The following is a 17946-nucleotide window of genomic DNA, read 5'->3' as shown; positions in this document are numbered from 1 at the left end:
CATTGTCACTGTTTCTTGCACTCATGCCATGTATTGAGCAATTAGAGCAGCAACAGGTTGCAAGGGGAGAAGCAAGCAGATTTCCTACGTGTCCCAGCTGTGGGAAGAACTCAGGGTAGGAAAGAAACTTTGAAGACCCTCCTGGGGCTCTACAGTATGAATACAGACCCATCTCTTGACATTAGCTCAACTCTTGCCCTTTGATTTTCTTCAAAGAGCACAAGCAGACTCTGCTGAGTTCAGGTGAGGGCAATGGAAGGTGTTAAACTGCTGGGCTGGGTCCACCTGGGCACTTCAGGGATTTCTGGTCCCAGCTGGCTTCCCAATTTAAAGGGTCTAGGCTAAGAGCCTAGCAAGAGAGCAGGATGGGTGTTGTGGGGTGGTCCTGGGCTGCATCAGGAGCTATGCTCTTCTGGATGTTTCTTGGTTCCCTGGCTTTGGTTCTGGGGGCTCATGTCAATGGTTTTTTCTGATCCTACCCTGCTGACTTGTGGCCAAAAAAGCTTTCAACTCGCCTTACCACCAGGCTTGGAAGGGAATGCTTCATTTGTGCTGACTACATGGGGTGAGGCAATACCAAGAGGTATTTTTAGCCATATCTTTGCCCAAATGCAGAGGTGCATGGAATGAGAGGAAAGGAACAGGTTTTGATGTGCAGTGCCTGTTGAATTTCACTGAAGTTCTGTGCATCTTGCACAATCTGGGGGCTGTTGATATGACACGGCAATCAAGGACTTGGTGGAGTGCTGTGCCTGGATCTAGATGTCTTGGCTGCTGGATTCTCTCACTGCTGTTCCAGACCCTAATACTGTCTAGGTCCCTGTTTCCTACAGAAAGGTAGGATTGTAGTGGGTCTAATCTGCATGGGGGGGACTCTGAAGCCCCTGCTGCTGTGTCCTCTTTCCCTAGATACTGAAGGGAAGGCACATGTTCTGCAGAATGTCTCTGGCTGTGGGCTCTTGGCATCTGGGACTCCAGATGGCTCCGGGAAAGTATCAGTCTCTCATGCAGGCTGTTATGTCTTTGAGTGGCTGAGCGGCCTTAGGGATTCTGCTGGGACACTAACTACTGCTGCTCTGGCTGTCCTGACTGGTGTGGCTTTCCCCTAAGATCACAATTACCTTATACTGCTTGGGCTTGAAGGAACAGATGGCCAAAATGTTCTTCATGAAGAGACACTGCTCATGTGTCCTGCAGACATTCCTGGTAAGATACAAGCACCTGTCAGAATCTTGTGGTGATGAGTGCCATTCCTTTCTGATGGCTGTTCCTAGTCAGTTTGGGGGCTAGGAAAGGGGACTTGCTGCTGTGCAGAAAACTCCATTGAAAAGGATTTGGACATAGGAGCCCCCAACTTGGTGTGGACGTGTGCCTCTCTGCAGGGTCAGCAGGTGCATATGTGCATTGTGTCTCCCAGCCATATTCTGGCTACATGAGCTCCTGCAAGTTCAGGGAATGAACTGGAGACTAGGTGCAAATTTCCTTAACTGGCAAGAGTCAGTCTAGAAGGCTTTATCTTGACAGATCCAATGTAGGTCCAGTTTCCTGTACATGGCCTCGGGGGGAGTCTCTGCTCTTATGGAAATGCAGGTCCCTCCTGAGCAGGCTTCCATGCCAGATCCAGGCCATGTGTCTGCCCATCATCTGACTCTCACTTCCCTTGATTTGTATGCAGAGTCACCAGGACTCCTTCAGCCGGTGTCCTTCGTGTCTTTGTCCCCCTGCTCTTGTGCTTTATCTGCAAAGACCTGCTGGTTTTTTTTCCAGACCTGGATGCTCCAAGCAGCGGCGTCTGTCTGGCCGTTCCCAGCCAGCACTGGCTGCCGTGTGCTTCCCCTCCCATCAGCCCAGGGAGACTGTGAGGCACAAGGCTGCTGCTCTGACCCCAGAGACAGGGTGAAGCCTTGCTACTTTGGTAACACAGGTAAGCCTGAGCACCCGTTCTCCCTCCCTCCTGAGCTGCTGCAAAACAGGGTTTCTCACTTTGCTGGCAGGGCAAGCCAGCACTTGGTGTGTACCACTCCTGCGGGTGGCTCAGGGCTATGTTTTTGGCTGCCAAGAATATCATGTCCCTGTCAAGTGTCCAGCATTTTCCCCTATATTGCAACACGCCTGGTTTTATGCCCAGCATGGGTGGCGTTGTAGGTGCTGGTTGCACTTGTCTTGCCATACTTAGCACTTGTTCTGTGGGTTAAAGGCAGGAGAGCTTGCAGGACTTGCTGGTCTTGTCTTGGTTGTGATGTTAGAGCATCCTTCCCATCGCTCTCATCTCTGGGCTCCAGACTGACTGACACCTTTTCCTCCAGTGACAGCTCATTGCACACCAGATGGCCAGTTGTCCATTGCTGTTTCTCGGGATGTCATCCTGCCCCCTGTTGTCCTGGACTCAGCGCACCTGGCCAGTGGACACAGTACTGGCTGTGTCCCTGTCCTAACAAACAGCGCCTTTGTCGCCTGCCAGTCTCCGCTCTCTGCCTGTGGCACTGCTGTTCAGATAAGAGCTGCAGCTGCTGCTAGGCTGGAAGAGCAGGAACAGCCTGCCATGGCCTTGGCTGCTCAATGGACATCCTATAGAGTTCCACAGGCCAAATGCTGTTCTCCAGCCTCATACTGATGCAGCCTGACTTTACCACGGTGATGGTGCCTATCTGCCATTCCAGATGACTGCAGACTGGGCCATATTTGAGAATGAGTTGGTGGCAAGCAGGGATGTGAAGACTGGGAGCCTTGGCTCTGTCACTAGGGATAGCACTTTCAGGTATTACGCTGGGGCTGATGTTGCTGGGTGTCCCTGGGTTCAATGTCACTAGAGAAATTCCTGCTTGTCACAACCTCTGAATTCACATGAGGGCGCTGGAGTAGGTTGAAGGCTGGTGTATCTCTAATTAGCGGGAATAAAGCTGGAATTGATCAGTGACAGGAATAAAGCTGGACTTGATCAGTGACAGTCTGCAGATTCTCACATTTAAACACTAAAGAGCATTTCAAGTATTTGTTAAAAGGAAGTGACAGAAGAAAAGGGATATAACCAATTAAAGCAGGTGGTACGTTGCTATATTGGTGAAAGGGGGTATCAGTGTGGTTTTTTTTTATTTGCCTGGTTTGGAACTTTCCTTTCCCACCAGGTTACGTGTCCAATGTACTTATTCCATCAGTGGGAGCTCCATTCCCTTGAGTGTTCAGGTCTTCACGTTGCCACCGCTCCCTGCTGTGTCCCAGCCAGGTCCTCTGTCTTTGGAGCTGCGTGTTGCCTCAGGTAGGAGAGGTTTGCAGGACCTGCTCAAGGCTCTCAGAGCAGGGCTCTGGTCTCTGATGTGTAACAGTGGAGTATTGATGGGTCAACCCAGCACTGCTTCCCTGCCATGGTGGGAACTTACTGATATGGATGGCTAAAGGATGCCTATTCCTGCTTCTTCCTGCTCTTAAATGGCTCTTGGGTTTCTTCTGTCCCAGATGGAAGCTGTACTTCCTACTATACGGACAGTGACTATCCTGTTGTGAAGACTCTCAGAGACCATGTTTATGCAGAGGTCAAGATCCTTCAGGGAACAGACCCAGACCTGATTTTAGTTCTGCACCACTGCTGGGCCACCCCAAGCCCCAACCCCCAGCAACAGCAGCAGTGGCCAATTTTTGGTGGATGGTTAAGTGACTTGTAAGCAACTTTGGGTTGGGGGAATAACTTGCTCTTTTTCACTGCTTACCTTTCCTCCTCAGGTGCCCTTATGCAGGGGACAACTATCAGACACAGCTGATGCCTCCCGGTTTCACCTCAGGACTACTGTTGCCCTCTCATTACCAGTGTTTCACTCTCTACACATTCACCTTTGTGGACTCCAATTCCCATGAGAAACTCTCTGGGCTGGTAAGATCCTATCCTGCCTGCCTTGTTTCATACTGCAGACAGGTAAAATGTGTGAGCAATAAGAACCTTTCATGACTATGGGTCTCTTGGCCTCCTTGGGGGAGTGGGGCAAAGACTGGGAAAATCCCCTGCTGAACCAGAAGAGGAGAGCTTGATGCCAACAACCTCGTTCCCTGAAGTGACTGTGGTAGAGGTTAGAGACATCACTTCTGGAGTGTGACAGAAAATGTGACTACTAGAAGGGTAGTAGTGTACATAAGCAAGTGCTAGTTTATCTGGTGAAATAACTTAGGGTGTTTACTCTAGCTATGCTAATCAATATTCTCTAAATTACATTTCTTGGCCAAAAGGACTTGGAAATAAATTTTGAGAGCCTTTTGAAACATGTGGGCTCTGAATCTCATTGAGCTCCTCCAGTTAAATCACATGAAATTCACTCTGCCTTGTACTGTTTGCTCAGTGCTCCTGGGATCGACTAATACCCAAAATTGGTCTCAGCTGTACTTAACAAGGTTCCCAGTGAAGTGGTGCCCGGGCAGCAGTATTGCAGGTGTCGGGGAGAAGTGCTGCAACGCTGGATCGGCCCGAGCTTGAAAGTGTATGGTGTAAAGGTTTCAAAGCCGCCTTGGAGCGGACAGCAGAGGGCTCCAAGGCTACAGGCTGGATGTGAAACAAGCCGAAGAGACCTTCCTGCCCTCCCCCTTAAGGACCGTGATATGGAGCTCTCTCTCCTCTTAGCAGCCGGTGTGGTGCTGTGGCTCTGGATTTGTCCCTAAAACAGTGTTGAAAACAGATGTTCTTGGTGATTGCAGAATGGCACTTGCAGAACGCCAAGACTTTCTCTTCATTCTGCTCTCTCTCAACCCCAAGTGAGTAGGCATGGGACAGGCTAGAACCTGGGAGGCAGCAGAGCTGACTCAAAGAGGCCAAAGGACTATTCCATGCTGCACAATTTTATGCTCAGCAGAGTAAACATTGGGGGATTTCATCTCCCAGCATAGCTGATGCCCCAGCTGCCTGGGCACTGACCTGCCTGTAGGAGCAGGGTAGGTGACTTGCCTTTGCATCACTTGTGCTTTAGGTCTTTTCTTCCCTCTCCTCCTCTCCTTCACTTCTTGAATGGTCTCTGTCTCTCCAGCTACAGGTTTTCTTGCTTTTGCTCTTCCTAGTCTTTTCCTGCCCTGCTGGGGCCGAGTAGGGGGAGTGAGTTAAGCGGCTGCGTGGGTGCTTAGCGGCTGGCTGGGCTCAGTGCAGCACACTAGGATATCACCGGGCCCCGGACAGTGCCTGAGGGATTTCAGGCTGTGTTCCATTTCTCTCTAGGTGTTCCTGCACTGCAGTGCTTCTGTGGGCCACCAGTCTGTAAAGGAGTCCTGCATGGCCACTTGTCCTTCCAGAGTCAGTAAGTGCCCTGGCCTTCTGCTCCCTAGCCAAAGGGGCAGCAAGGGCCTAGTCTCCAAGCTGGGGAGGAGGAGACATGTAGCCTATGGAGTAATTCCCTGAAGGCATGGGCAGCTTGACAAAGCATTTCCTGCTCCTTTCTACTGACTAAGGGCTCTTCGTATGCCCAAAAGACAGAGGTCTTCATGGGCTCTTAGCTGAGCTGTGTGGGCTCACATGGAAACTGTGCCTTCAGAGCTTCCCGTGTGTTGGGAAGCTGACCCGGACAAAGTTTGCTGACCTTCAGGGCCATACTTCTTCTTACCTTCAACCTTCACCTTGCTCTGTAGGGGGTAAAAGGAGTGCTCAGCATCCTTTTCAGGAAGGTACTTCCCATGTCTCCAGCAAAGGCCTGTGATTTTCCTCCAGCATGAGCTAGGTCAAGACACAGCCAAGGATGGCCTTGGTAAGTGTGGCAGCAGGGCAGGGGAAGGGGCCTGGTCTAAGGCTTTTCTGCAGAAAGGCTGAGCCCCTCAGGAATCCCTGTGCCCCACTGGGAGCATTCATTGGGCTGTCTCTCCCCACAGGAGTGGCTGTGCATGCTGCAGTCCCCTGGGCTCTGGGATTTGCTGCTGTGGCAGCTGGGACAGCTCTGTGTGTGGTGCTCGTGGTTTCTGTGCTGTGGCAAAGGAAGGTGTCAGCCATGCGTGAAATCAATGGATTGCAATAAAGTGACTGTCAAACCCGTTTGGTTGGTGGGACCCCTTCCCCTGGAGACCCTAGCTGTAAGACTTTATTTGCAAGGCAAGAACTACCCCGGTGGCTGTGCAAGCTTTCCAAATGCTCTGAATTCATCTCACTCTGGAGTTTCTTTCATGAATACATCAGTCTCAAAGTCAAAGAGGTCAAGGTATTAAAGTCGGCGCTCGGGTATTAAAGTCCGTGCTAAAAATTTTCTGGCGTAGAGTCCCAAGCAGAGGCTGCAGCTGCAGCAGCTCCTCTCTGGTGTAGAGTCCCCGGTTCTGTGCAGGAACAGTGCCAGCAGCAGCAATAGTTGTTCCCTGGCATGGAGTCAAATGTTCGGAGCCGCAGCAACCACAGCCTTTTCTTCTTGTTATTCTTTCTTCCTTCTATCCCTTGCACCCCAATAGAAGGGCATTTTATTCATAAAACATCCAGTCATCTAAAAGCATAATTCTAAAACATTTTTTCTGAACCAAACTAAACTTAATTTTAATATGCAAAATTAGTACAAAAATAGTGTCAGTTCTTACCTAAAAAAAACTATTTATATAATACAGTCTATTTTTGCAAATATACTGTTTTCTTGCTAAAATTTCAGTGTAGAAGTTTATCTAGTTTCTAGAATGGTTCTATTTACAACTATAGTTCTATCTGTTCTAGAGAGCAAGCCAAGTTCTGCTATGTTTTTATTGTGTCAGGAGCTAAGTTACTGAACTTTAAACTAGGCCTTAGGGCCTTTACTTGCTAACGGAGTTTCTTAAGGCACTTCAAATATATTTCTACTTAAATCTATAACGTACGCTTCCACTTACTTAAACCTACAGTTCTATTTCCTATCTATGTGGCTTGATATATATTAATTTCACTAAAGGCTTTAATTCAACCATTGCATTCATTTCTCTCTCTGAGGAACTCAGAGAGGCTTACATTCCAACATCTCCCCCTCTGTTTTGAACCATCTGGATTCCTTTAATAACTTTGTCGATCATTTGTCGGATGCATTGGAGAAAAAAAGGCACCATGATTAGCACCACTATTATGATGACTAAAATGTATAAACCCTTAGAAAGCAAAAGCAGGATTCCCCTCTGTGCCTCATTTTAAGTGCAGCCTTACAGCCAGAAGCTGCCTTATTTGCCAGTGCTGCTGGTGGAGAAGATATGGAGGCTCCAGTGCCCTGATGCCCAGCTTCCCAGGTGTGTGCCTGGGATATTCTGGGACCCAGCCAGTTTGTCTGAGTCAGCTCAAGAGAAATGCCATCGTCTCTTCCGCTTTGCAGGTCCTCCATGTGTTAGCAGGAAGAGAAACTTATCCTGAAAGGAGCACTAACCCTGACATTGGGCAGTCTGCTGTTACTGCATGCAGGGATTTTCCATGGAGAAGCATGAAATGGTGAGTGGGAGTTGGGTCTTTGGATGGGAGTGGCAGGGGGAGGTCAGAAAGCAGGAGAGGTGAGGCACTGGACCACCTATCTATTGGCTGGAAAGCTCCATGGGGGTGTTTAACCCTCCCATTCTCTGTCCCAACCAGAGCAATCAAACTCGCTCCTTCATTAGCTCTGCCCCTCCTTACCATGCAAGAGATGGTTTCAAATACCTGCTTGGATTTTAGCATCTGCCCTCAGCCTTTTTGTCCTGGAGGTATTGTTGGGTCTTAGGGCAGTTGGAGCAAAGAGGAGGTTGGTGCCTGTCCTAGGGTGATATTAGGATGCTTGTATCCTCATTCGTGTGTGCTGTGTATGCTGGATATTATGTTCTGTGCCTTCAAGACTGGCTCTGAAGAGGGAAAGTTTTGTTTTGGCCTCTTATCAGCCATTCCCCCACAGCCAGTGGGACATACAGACAGTACGGTACATAGTGCTGCTTTTGCCCTGCTTTTCGCTCTGCTCTTGCTTCTGCTCCGCTTCTGCTCTTGCTTCTGCTCGCTCTTGGTTTTTGCCTCTTCTCATTAGTTAATTTAGCTAAACAGTCCAAATTCCTTCCTGGACTATTTCTCCTTTCCTGTTTGGATCTACTTGAACCTGCTCCAGACTGGGACCTGGGAAACACCGAGAGAGTTTGCACTCTGTGGCCTGCAGCAGCTGCCCCAGTGCCGGAGGGACTGATAACAGAGCAACCACCCCCAAGAAAGACTTTCTGAATTTGTCATCTTTTTCAGAGCAGTGAAAGAGTGTTTTCATCCAGTATTGTTCATTTTGTGTGCTGGGGAGTGCTGTGCCTGTTAAATAAACAGGTTCTTTCCACTTCTCTCCGAGGAATTCTTTCCAAACTGGTTGGGGGGGGGGGGGGGGGCGTGTGGGTTTGCTTTCTGGAGCGGTCCCCCTTTTGGGGATTCTCTCCCAAATCTGCCCTAAACCAGGACAGTGCCCTAGAACATGAAGCGGACCTCTGCAAGGTCATTCTCGTGGGCAGGTGTCAAGAGGATGCTGTCATTGTTGCAAATGACACAGCATTATTGCATCCAGCTTAGGATATGTTGAATACTATCCCAAATAATATTATCCCCTCTGTGGTTGGTTATCCCCTGAGCATGTCCTGTGTTCTGGAGCTCTTTAGTAGAAGACATTTTCTCACTGCCCTGTGCTTCTCATGCAGTTGTTTGGGAATTGTTGAAAGATGTTGTCACGGTTTTGTTCATTGCCTCAGATGAATCAGCATGCCAGTGGGCAGGAAGGACTTGGATATGAATCATGCCCAGGAGAATATGATCTGTAGTAGAATATTTTAATGAAAACCTTCTGGCCTCATACTGAAAGAAGGGCACCAAATTGTAGCTGAGGGAGGAAATAAGAGACGCTACCCTTTTCCTGAATGAATTCATTTTAATAAAGAGCATCTCAATCCCTGCAGTGATACTGATGGTGGAAAAGAGGTGCCAGAGAGTTGGTTGCAGTCTCCAATGCTCAGGTAAGTGATCTCCTTGCAACAGGCTGCAAAAAGCATGAATGCATTTGTTTCTTTAGGCAGACAGGCTGCAGGACACCCTTCCCCTCCTGCACCGTGAGCCTTCTTGACCGGTGGTGTGCTGTGACTGCTCTGGAGCTCCTTGCAGGCAGCAGCAGTGGGTGACAAAGGCAGGATCCTTGCCCAGGAGGGACAGCCCTTCCCACAGGGTGCTGGCCACAGGCTCTGCAGACCTACTCTGCAGTGCAGCAGCTGATGTGGGCACCGCCCCAACTCACATGGAATAACAGCTCAAATTGTCATAAACAGATTTTTGTTTATTGGAGTGTGAATGTACACACATGCAGCACTATCCAGCTGCAAAGCCAGGTCTTGGTGGGACACGTGCTGTGGGAGCAGCCATGGGAGCTGTGTTGGTGAGAAATCCAACAGTGGCTGTTTGATGCAGCCACTGCACTCAGTGATCCTGGGACCGAGCATCCGTGCAAGAGGCTGCAATGTCCTCCAGGACCTCCTGCGGTGTGGTGGAGTTCTGGGAGGCTTCAGAGGTCTCTGCTTTGTGCCTGTGTTTGGACTGTCTTCCTGATGGCCTGGGAAAGGTGGGCCACTGCTCCTGCTGTTGATTTTAGTAAAGAAGCTGTGAAGGACTGGCCAGTTTCAGGCCACTGGAGAGTGGTTCTGTGCTTTTCAGCGGGGGACAGCACAGAGCTGGTAGGCAGGAGGTAAATTGTTTGTCCCACTCAGAGTCGGGGTTATGTTGAGCTCCTGGGGCTTGACAACAGACTTCAAAGTAAAATTCTGCAAGATGGTGGCTATGAGTAAGAATATCTCCATTCGTGCCAGGCCCTCTCCTGGGCATATTCGTTTTCCTGAAAGTGAAAGCAGCAAATAGAACTCAGTGGGTGTTTCTGAGTAGACCAGAGCTTGTGCTAAGCAGCTGTGTTGCACAGCTTTCTTTACTACACACAGCCATAGCAGGGAGACAACTGACAAAGTGACGAAGGACATTTTCAAGAGAAGAGTTCCTTGGCAAAAGACCCTTGACACTTTGGATGGGTGTGTGAAGGAAGAACAGGAACAAACAGATGAAGATTTAACTGTGGAGGGAAAATCACAGCAGTCAAGATGAGAGAGGTCAGGGTGACATAAAGCACAGGTGAGAAAGTGGAAGGTTGGGCCTATGATAGGTGAATGGAAGCTGTCAGGCCTAAAGACGATGGGAGATGCCACTGGAGAGGGGAGGAGTTATCCAGAGAGCAGTGAATCCCAAGAAAACACCAGTGGGACTGTGCTGGGAAGAGGCAGTTGAGTGTTGCAGGGAAAGGCAGGGTGATCAGCAGAGGAGGAGGCTGACAGAGAGAGGAAAAGGGCAAACCTGTGCTTTACCTGCTGAGAAGGGCATGAAGAATTCGCTCTTCTTAAAGCTGCCACTCTTGTTCAAGAAATGTTCAGGATTGAACTCCTGAGGGTTTGGAAACTCTTTACTGTCGTGAAGGACAGAAGCGAGGACAGGGAAAATCGTGGTGCCCTGTAGTAACGCAAGAAGAGCAGAACATGACAGGCAAATAAGGTCACTCAATCTGGCTGCCTGGCAAGTTGAGACTGTACTTCCCTGTGTAACCCTACCAGTGTCGTTGGTTTGGGAAGAATTTGGTTTCCCTTTGGGGACTCTTCTTTAGAGGAGGCAGTTTAGGGAGATCCTACTGAATGTCACAGTGGTTGTTGGCTGCTCTGCCTGAATTCTCCCTGTTGTCTCCAGAGCATTCATTCTGACCTTGCTCTGGTCAGCAGGGGACACCCCACCTAATTCTTCTCTTTCTTGGTGTTTCACAGTAATGACCTTGTACATGCTCCATGTCCCTTCTTTACTGCGAGTCCAGAATGTCACAAGTACATGAGGATGTGGAAAAGAAGTTCCTGTGGAATTCCCCTATCCTCACAAATTTCTCCTGCCACAACCCTCTACCTTCCCACTTCCTGGCCAGCCATTAACAGGGGCTGGAGTGTTCAGCAGCGATGACACAAGAGTTCTCTGTTGGTGGCTGAGCAGTTCTCTGGGTCCTGCCTTATGATTTTACACAGAGAGCTGGAAATCACACCACCAGCAGCCCATGCACTGCTCTTCATTTCCCAGCTGCCCACAGTCAGCCCGAAGAGCAACAAGCACTGCTGCAGCAGGCCAGGCCATGGGCTGCTCTCACCCATCAGCCTGCCTCTGGCAGTGGCCAGCAGAGACTGCCTCAGGACATGTGCTAGAACAGAGCCAAGAGGTTTGGCTTTTTCCATTCAAGGCAAACATTGCCTACAGCATTTTGTGGCTCAGGGTCTTTCTGTGCTCAATAGCCAGCCACTGACTTTGCTCCCAAGCATGTGCACAGGCTATCCTGCAGGGTGGTGAGCTGCTCCTCAACTTTGCTGCCTTTTGTGTGCAGAATCACAGCTCTGGGTGTTGGTGAACCCACTGTGCTTCTGCAAATGTTAAAGCTGCAGAGCAAGGGAACAAAAGTGTTGGTCAGAGCTACAGTTTTAGTCTTGGTCCATGGAGCATCAAGAAGGGCGTGCAAGTCAGCTACAGCTGCCTGAGGATAAAACCCTCACAAAGGACTGTGTGAAAACAAAATCAAGCCACAACATTAATTTGTGGCTTGTAACTGACAGGCTGAGAACTGCTGAACTTGAGGGAGCTCACCTTAGGAATGACGTAGTCTCTGAAGCTGGTGTCTTTGGTCACAGAGTGAGGGAGGGACAGGGGGACAAGAGAGATGAAGCGCTGGATTTCATGGACCACGGCATCTGTGTAGGGCATCCGGGTCCGGTCAGCCACACAGGGTTTTCTTGATCGTCCTACTACCTGGTCAATCTCTTCTTGAATTTTCTCTGTCATGAGAGGCACACACCATCAAATGGGTAAATAAAACCAAACCCATCTAAATAGGTTGCCCTAAGCTATTAACAAATCACAGATGGCAGGAGCATTAAGTTGGTTTTGATGGTGACTGGAGCACAGCTCCACTGCTGCCCATGCAAAGAAAGTTCTCCTATTGATTTGGCTAAATAAAGATGTGGACACAGTCAAGTCTCAGAGAAAGAGAGAGAGAGAGAGATGAGGGGAAAATCAGGGAGGAGGATGTGGTGTCAGTCATGTGCCCAGCCCAGGGGAACAGCTAGAGAAGAAGAGGTCACAAACAGGTACCTTGTATCTTTGGATACTTGAGGAGAAGCAGAAGCCCATATCGTATAGTGGTGCTTGTTGTCTCAGTTCCAGCAACGAACAAGTCGAAAACGCATGTTATCAGGTTCTTCATGTGGAAACTGGAATTGGGACGATCTTTCTCCTAAGGAAAAGGCTTTGTTTTTCCCTCTGGCTGAGCTGAGGGAAAAACAAAGCCCTTTCACATGTCATCCCAGACCTTCCTTTTCTCCTAGGGCTGTGGCATTTCTCTGCTGTGGTGCAGCTGCCATCTGGGGCATTGCAACGCAGCCTTGAGCAGTAAACTCAATACCAACTTCCTTTTAAGCTGTGCACTGAATGGCACTCTACTGCTTGTTTGCTGTGTCTAATGCTTCCCAGTGAAAAAACTGCAAGACCAGACTGACAAGTCCCTGTGTTCTGGTGAAAGCAGAGGAAGCTTTCCCTCTCCAAGCATCTGCATGTAGTGGTGGCTGGTACAGAGCATGCAGACCCAGAGCTATAAGCTCTAACACAGGAAATATCTGGGGTATTATTGTTTTTTTCCCATTGCACAGCTGACTGGGAAGGGGTCATCCCCATGTCTGTGTTACTTATGAGAGGCAAGGATTCCGCAGAGGTGTGTTTGGGGACACGCTGGGGCCGTCTGTCTCCTTACCTCCTGCATTTTGCTGAGGAAACAGTCAATGAAATCCTGAGGGGAGCTGGGATCTAGGGAGGCTTGGTGCAACTTCACCTCTTCTGCTGCAAAGGCTTTTAGAGCATCAAATTCTGCAAATATATTGTTGTGTGGCCCAGGCAGGTAATCCATGATATTTGAGAACATCTGGTAGAGCTGGAAGGAAAGAAACAGGAAGGTCCCTAGTATGACATTTGCCCCATCCTTTGGTATTAACCAAAAGCCCAGGAAAGCCACAACCCTGTCAACTGAGGCAAGCAGAAGGACTATGGGGCTGAGCAGTCTGGCAAGACTTGCTTAGTAGTAGTAGTAACCTTAGAAGTGGAGAAATAAGGTGTCCAGGGCTATTAGGAACTATTGCACTTAGCTGGCAAAGCCAATTCCAGCTTTTGTGAGGGAGTTTCTTGCTCTTGAATTAAATGCCTTCAGTGCAGCAGAGCATTGATAGGGTCCTACTTAGAAGACTGAAATGGAACTTCATTGGCAAGTTCCATTCTCCTGCTCCCCTGGGAGAATGTTGCCACTGTGAAATGCCTGCTGAATGTACCTGTCCCCAGACGGAGTTCGTCATCTCAAAGATATTGTTCATGTTGTTCATCAGAGCCAGGAACTTCTTGTCTTTATAATCATATCGTTTCCCAAAGACTATGGAGCATATGACATTGGAGACAGAACAGCTCAGCGTGAAGGTTGGGTCAAAAGCTGTTCCTGTGATTTTAGAAAAGTTAAGATCATTTTAAAAATCCCATGAAATATTGTATGTCTACTTATGGCTGCTGTGGGTAATCTGAACTCTGGTTGTTAGGGGAAATATCAGACCAGTTTCTGAGGGACACAAAAAGGTCCTCCAAACAGAACAGGACATGATCACAAAATTATTATGGCTTCATAATGAGGGGTAGCTGTTGCATGGACCAAAACCACAGGGCCTTCATTCTTTACTAAAGAAGTGAGCTCCCTTAATAGAGCCTATATTTTTCAAACATAAAATATATTTAAAATGGACTGTACCCTTTGTTTTGTTGATCTCTTCCAGCAAGTAGTCAGATTCCTCCTGTATCCTCTCTTCAATGCTCCTCTTCCCCATTCCAAAGTTCCGCAGAGTGGTGAGAGAAAACCGCCGGAGTTGTAACCATGGCTCGTTGTTGCTAAAAATAATCCCTACAGAGGAAGAAGGAAGAGGAAAGACCTGTCTTGGGCATGCTGGTGTGAGATGAACAGTGGCTCACGGTGACTGTGAATCCTGTCCCTGGAGAGCACTGACATGGCAGTGTCACAGCGTACTGTGGTTTGGAGGTTCTATAGTCCAACTGTCTGCTTTTGGCCTTCTCCACTACATGCCCAACATCCTTGTGAATAATTCATCACTCACCCATACACGATTTCCCTTGCTGCAGCTGCTGGCTGCTGCCCCTTGCCATTTCTCTGTGCATCTTTGAGAGCAGTCTGGCTCCCTTCTCTGCCACCTCCCACCCTTTGAGTGGCTGTAGCCTTCTCTGGCTTCTCCCCTCCAGGTGGGTTATATCCACCCCTGGCAGTTTTCCCTCATGCAAGGTACACTCCAGCTCTAATCTGCTGAACACATCCTCAGCCCTTCCCTTCTCCTTCAGAAGGAGCTCAGTTAGCAAACATACCTAATCCCTTGTTAGCCCTGTCTGCAACTGGCACGTGTCCTCTAGCCGCAAACTCGTCCGCACGATCGATCAAGGCTTCTTTCACCACATCATATCCGTACAGCACCACCACTGGGTCAGAGCCCAGGTGCACTGTGAACACGGGTCCATACTCTTCACTGAGCTGTAAAAATGCAAGAGAGAACATGGCCATGGAGCAAATAGTGAGGAAGAGTGGGAAAGTCTCCTTGCTGCTGGCTCCCACAGCAGGCAGTTAGCCTCACACTTTGGTAGCATCAAGATTTGGTTCTCTCATGATAAATGTGGCTGTGGAGATGGGTCCCACTTATCAGGCCCTGAACAACACGGCAACAGCAATGAGGGGAAGCAGCTGCAATCCTCATGACTTTTCTGCTGCTCTGGAATTGCAAGCCATAGCCACAGGTTGACAGGTCCCACACATTTCTCTCCCACAGCAGAAAGAGAGAAGAAGTGGCCTTACCTTCTGGAGGGTTTTGGCCAAGTTACTTGGTTTCACCTGGAGCAGATTACCTAGAATGGGAAGGGGAGCTGGTCCTGGAGGCATCTTCCCCTTCCCAGTCCTTCCTTTCCATGCTGCAAAAGAGAGCAGGCAAGCAATGCAAACCAGGAGGACAATAGTGACCCCTCCCAGGAGCTCCATTTTCATCTGTGGCTCAGGAGGGAGTGATTCTGGCTGTCAGAATCTGAGTTTATATACCAAATGTCAGTGTTAGCTCAAGAGCAGGTTTTGGGTCACACGGCTGAGTCAGTCATCTTACTAGTCAATCATTTGTTAGATTGCCCTGTGTTATCAAACTAAGATTTTATTGGTATTAATTATTCATTGAAGACACACCTTATCGCAAACAACTGCAGATGCCAACAGAGATTAGGAAATCTGTAATGTGCTCCCAAAACTTGTTTTCTTTTATCCAGAGTTAATTGTTTAGGAAGTCATGGTAGCGGTACATTCTCCTACTGAGGCACTCACAGATATTCACTGTCACAAGAGCATCTTCCAAGTACTTCAGTGACATTTGGGTTTTCCTGTGGATGCCATGGGACAGGGAGAGAGAAATGGCAAGCGTTCCTCACAGCGGCTTATGAGAAATTTTAGGGAGCTGGAATGATGTGATGACCTGTTGACTATAAACAATTTGCAGATGTTGTTTTTCTACCTTGTTTTTCTGTTCCTCCCAAGGACAGTGTGTGAGAAAGATGTTTCTGTTAGTTAGCCAATAGAATAGAATCTATCTTACCACTCTATAAAAACCGCGTGGTTCTTTTGAATCAAGTCCTTCTTCACCTTTGCTACGATCCTGCCTCTCGTCTGTTCCTGCCCCGACCCTGGCGCAAGAGTGACATTTTCTGTTCTACCATATTGATTGTGCAAGCCCTCAGTAGTGTGAGCCATCCTTCATTGTTCCTGAAATCTTTCTGAGGTTATGAGTAAAGCTTACACTGCATGTGATTTGCCAAAGCACATGCAACGGTGTTTTCCTCAGTAATTGCAGAGCAATATCCCAGTCTCTCACCCTAGGGGTGTCTGGCCACACAAGAAGGGAAAGTATAAAATATCAATCTAGCAAGGCTAGAAAGGTCTCCAGACATGACAATAGACATTACTGAGTGAGATAAAATGAAGATGTTAGAAAAGGGGACAAGACATTGAGTCTCTGACCTCTTCAAGGACTCCTAGAGAAGAAAAAGAGAAAATCTCAGAGAGGAGAGAAACCCAGAACTTGAGAGAGTCTCTGGGAAATGGCTTGCCAAGCTGGGACAGAGATGCATTTGTCCAAGGCTGGGTACAGGCCATTGCAACCTGGCAACTTGTCCTTGCACATACCAAAGCAGCTTATCCAACCTACTGCTGGAAGCTGGCATGCACAGGTTCTTGTTTTGTTGATGTCTGACTCCACTATGAGGAGCTAGTGCCCTGGAAGTTCCCTAGGTGCTCTGGGAGACAGCAGAGCAGGTCTGGTGTGTTGCAAGGGCTTGCAAAAGAGCTGGAGGCTTCCTGCCCAAGATTGCACAGGGCCTGCGTACCAGCAGGGTCCCAGGAGCAGTGGCAAGGGCTGGTAGAAACCACTCTCAGGGCCGTGCTCAGCTTGTTCAGTCTGGACTTAACCCTCTCTCTCTCCTGAACTGTGACACATTCACAGATCAGAAGGTGTTGCAGGGGGATAGGGGATGTGGCGCTTGGTGGGAATTAGCAAGAGGCCTGCATGAACTGAGTGCTTTGTTAGGGTATGCTGTGTTTGCTGCACAGCAACGTGTTAAGGTGAGTTTCCCTTCCACTCACAGGAGCTCGTGAAGATCTCCATCCCTTGCAAACATTTTTGTGCCTTCCCTACAGAAGGGAGTTATAAGTCATCCTGGTTCTCTTGGGTAGGTGCAATAATTTTCTAGTTGTCCATTTAAAATCTTATTTTACTTCTTAGAGAGCCATACTCAATACTTTGGTGGAAAAACCTAATTGCCAACAAGTTTTGGCTAGTTGCTGGTCTGCTGGCCAGATTCCTGCATCAGCTCAGATGCTGTCAGGGCAGTTCATGGAAGTTCGTGTAGGTTCATGGACTTTTATCTAATGAAAGTTCATGAGAGTTTGCACTTCCAGATGAGGTAGCGGCCAGCTAGCAGCGTTCATGAACTTACCACCTTGTCTACAAAGTTCCCTTTTTCCTATGACACTCATTGATCAGACTAGTGGTCCACAGAGAGGTCTTCTTCACCTGCCTTCATCCTCTGCATGTCCTTCCTGTCTGTGGTGGTCTTGGCTGCTATCTAAACTGGTGCTGACAGCTGGGTCACCGTAATGCATGAGAATGATCAAATGGGTGAGGAAAAGATTTCGGAGGAAGAGAGACCTGCTTGTTTCATTGCAGCTAGGCTGCTTTCCGCTTTCCATTTTCCATAACAACTTCTTTCAAACAAAGCATTTAATTTCCCTGAATTTCAGGCTCATTTGAAGAGCCTCCCATCCCTACATGATCAAACACAGCTATTTGTTGTCTGTGTAGGAGCTAGGAGAGGGCAGTTCCCTGAAACCGTTCTCAGCACAGGTTCTCCTTGGCGGATCTACAGCACTTCTGGGGTTGTTTCATGTAGAACTATTCTTCAAGTCCATGTAGACATTATTTTGTTAGCAGAATAAAGTATTGATGGGTCAAAGTCTAATAAAAGTACTTCCCTATAGCTCCAAAGTACTTTACTGATTTTTACCCAATTATCAGCTGGTATTGCAGTCAAAGCATTTGGCAGTCATTCAGTGATGATGTGATTGGGGCATGCACAGTGCTCCGCTTCCAAAGAGATGAAGCCTCCCTCCCTGCCAAAGTTCAAATATTTTCCCTGGATATCTCTCCTCTGCTGCTGCCCAGTGCCCAGGCAGGCACTGTGGGGAGCACAGTTGGTTCATGAGGGCTGCTCAAGCCTCAGCTATGCGGGCAGCCAGCCAAGATCCATTGTTTTCATCTCCTGTTGTGCAGAGCTGCTGACAAAGTCTTACACTTTATGGAGCAGCCATCCTGGTTGGTGCATGAAATTAGCAG

General features: G+C 48.5%; 2 protein-coding genes across 2 annotated transcripts; one reads left to right on the top strand and one right to left on the bottom strand.

Moving 5' to 3' along the window:
• The first annotated feature begins 365 nt into the window (after positions 1 to 365).
• Positions 366 to 6195, top strand: LOC132329862 (zona pellucida sperm-binding protein 4-like). Its single transcript, XM_059851439.1, is given in 15 exon segments — positions 366 to 452; positions 454 to 565; positions 910 to 1038; positions 1111 to 1206; positions 1768 to 1847; positions 1849 to 1924; positions 2307 to 2486; positions 2653 to 2758; positions 3126 to 3256; positions 3454 to 3643; positions 3718 to 3865; positions 5189 to 5267; positions 5596 to 5652; positions 5655 to 5711; positions 5836 to 6195. Coding segments are annotated over 15 exon segments (1668 nt in total). The 3' UTR covers positions 5976 to 6195.
• Positions 6196 to 8720: 2525 nt separating this feature from the next.
• LOC132329861 (cytochrome P450 2C23-like) lies at positions 8721 to 15073 on the bottom strand. The gene is made up of 9 exons (XM_059851437.1): positions 14877 to 15073; positions 14396 to 14558; positions 13773 to 13922; positions 13309 to 13469; positions 12741 to 12917; positions 12086 to 12227; positions 11582 to 11769; positions 10279 to 10420; positions 8721 to 9761 (listed from the first exon to the last, which is right to left on the bottom strand). Exons 1-9 carry the CDS (start codon positions 15060 to 15062, stop codon positions 9580 to 9582), a joined length of 1491 nt encoding a protein of 496 aa, XP_059707420.1. The 5' UTR covers positions 15063 to 15073; the 3' UTR covers positions 8721 to 9579.
• Between the last annotated feature and the right edge of the window lie 2873 nt (positions 15074 to 17946).

The sequence above is a fragment of the Haemorhous mexicanus genome, chromosome 7 (genome assembly GCF_027477595.1).
Source record: "Haemorhous mexicanus isolate bHaeMex1 chromosome 7, bHaeMex1.pri, whole genome shotgun sequence".
In the NCBI taxonomy this organism is placed as follows: domain Eukaryota; kingdom Metazoa; phylum Chordata; class Aves; order Passeriformes; family Fringillidae; genus Haemorhous; species Haemorhous mexicanus.
The sequence above is the reverse complement of the archived record's forward strand: the minus strand, read 5'-3'. Positions and strand labels throughout refer to the sequence as shown.

Bases quoted from the DNA above. Each gene is read 5' to 3' on its own strand.
- LOC132329861 (XM_059851437.1), bottom strand. From the start codon at position 15,062: ATGAAAATGGAGCTCCTGGGAGGGGTCACTATTGTCCTCCTGGTTTGC. The intron at 14,559-14,876 runs GTAAGGCCACTT...GCATTTTTACAG, and splicing joins TGGCCAAAACCCTCCAGAAG to CTCAGTGAAGAGTATGGACC. The intron at 11,770-12,085 runs GTACCTGTTTGT...CTCTCATGACAG, and splicing joins CAAGTATCCAAAGATACAAG to AGAAAATTCAAGAAGAGATT.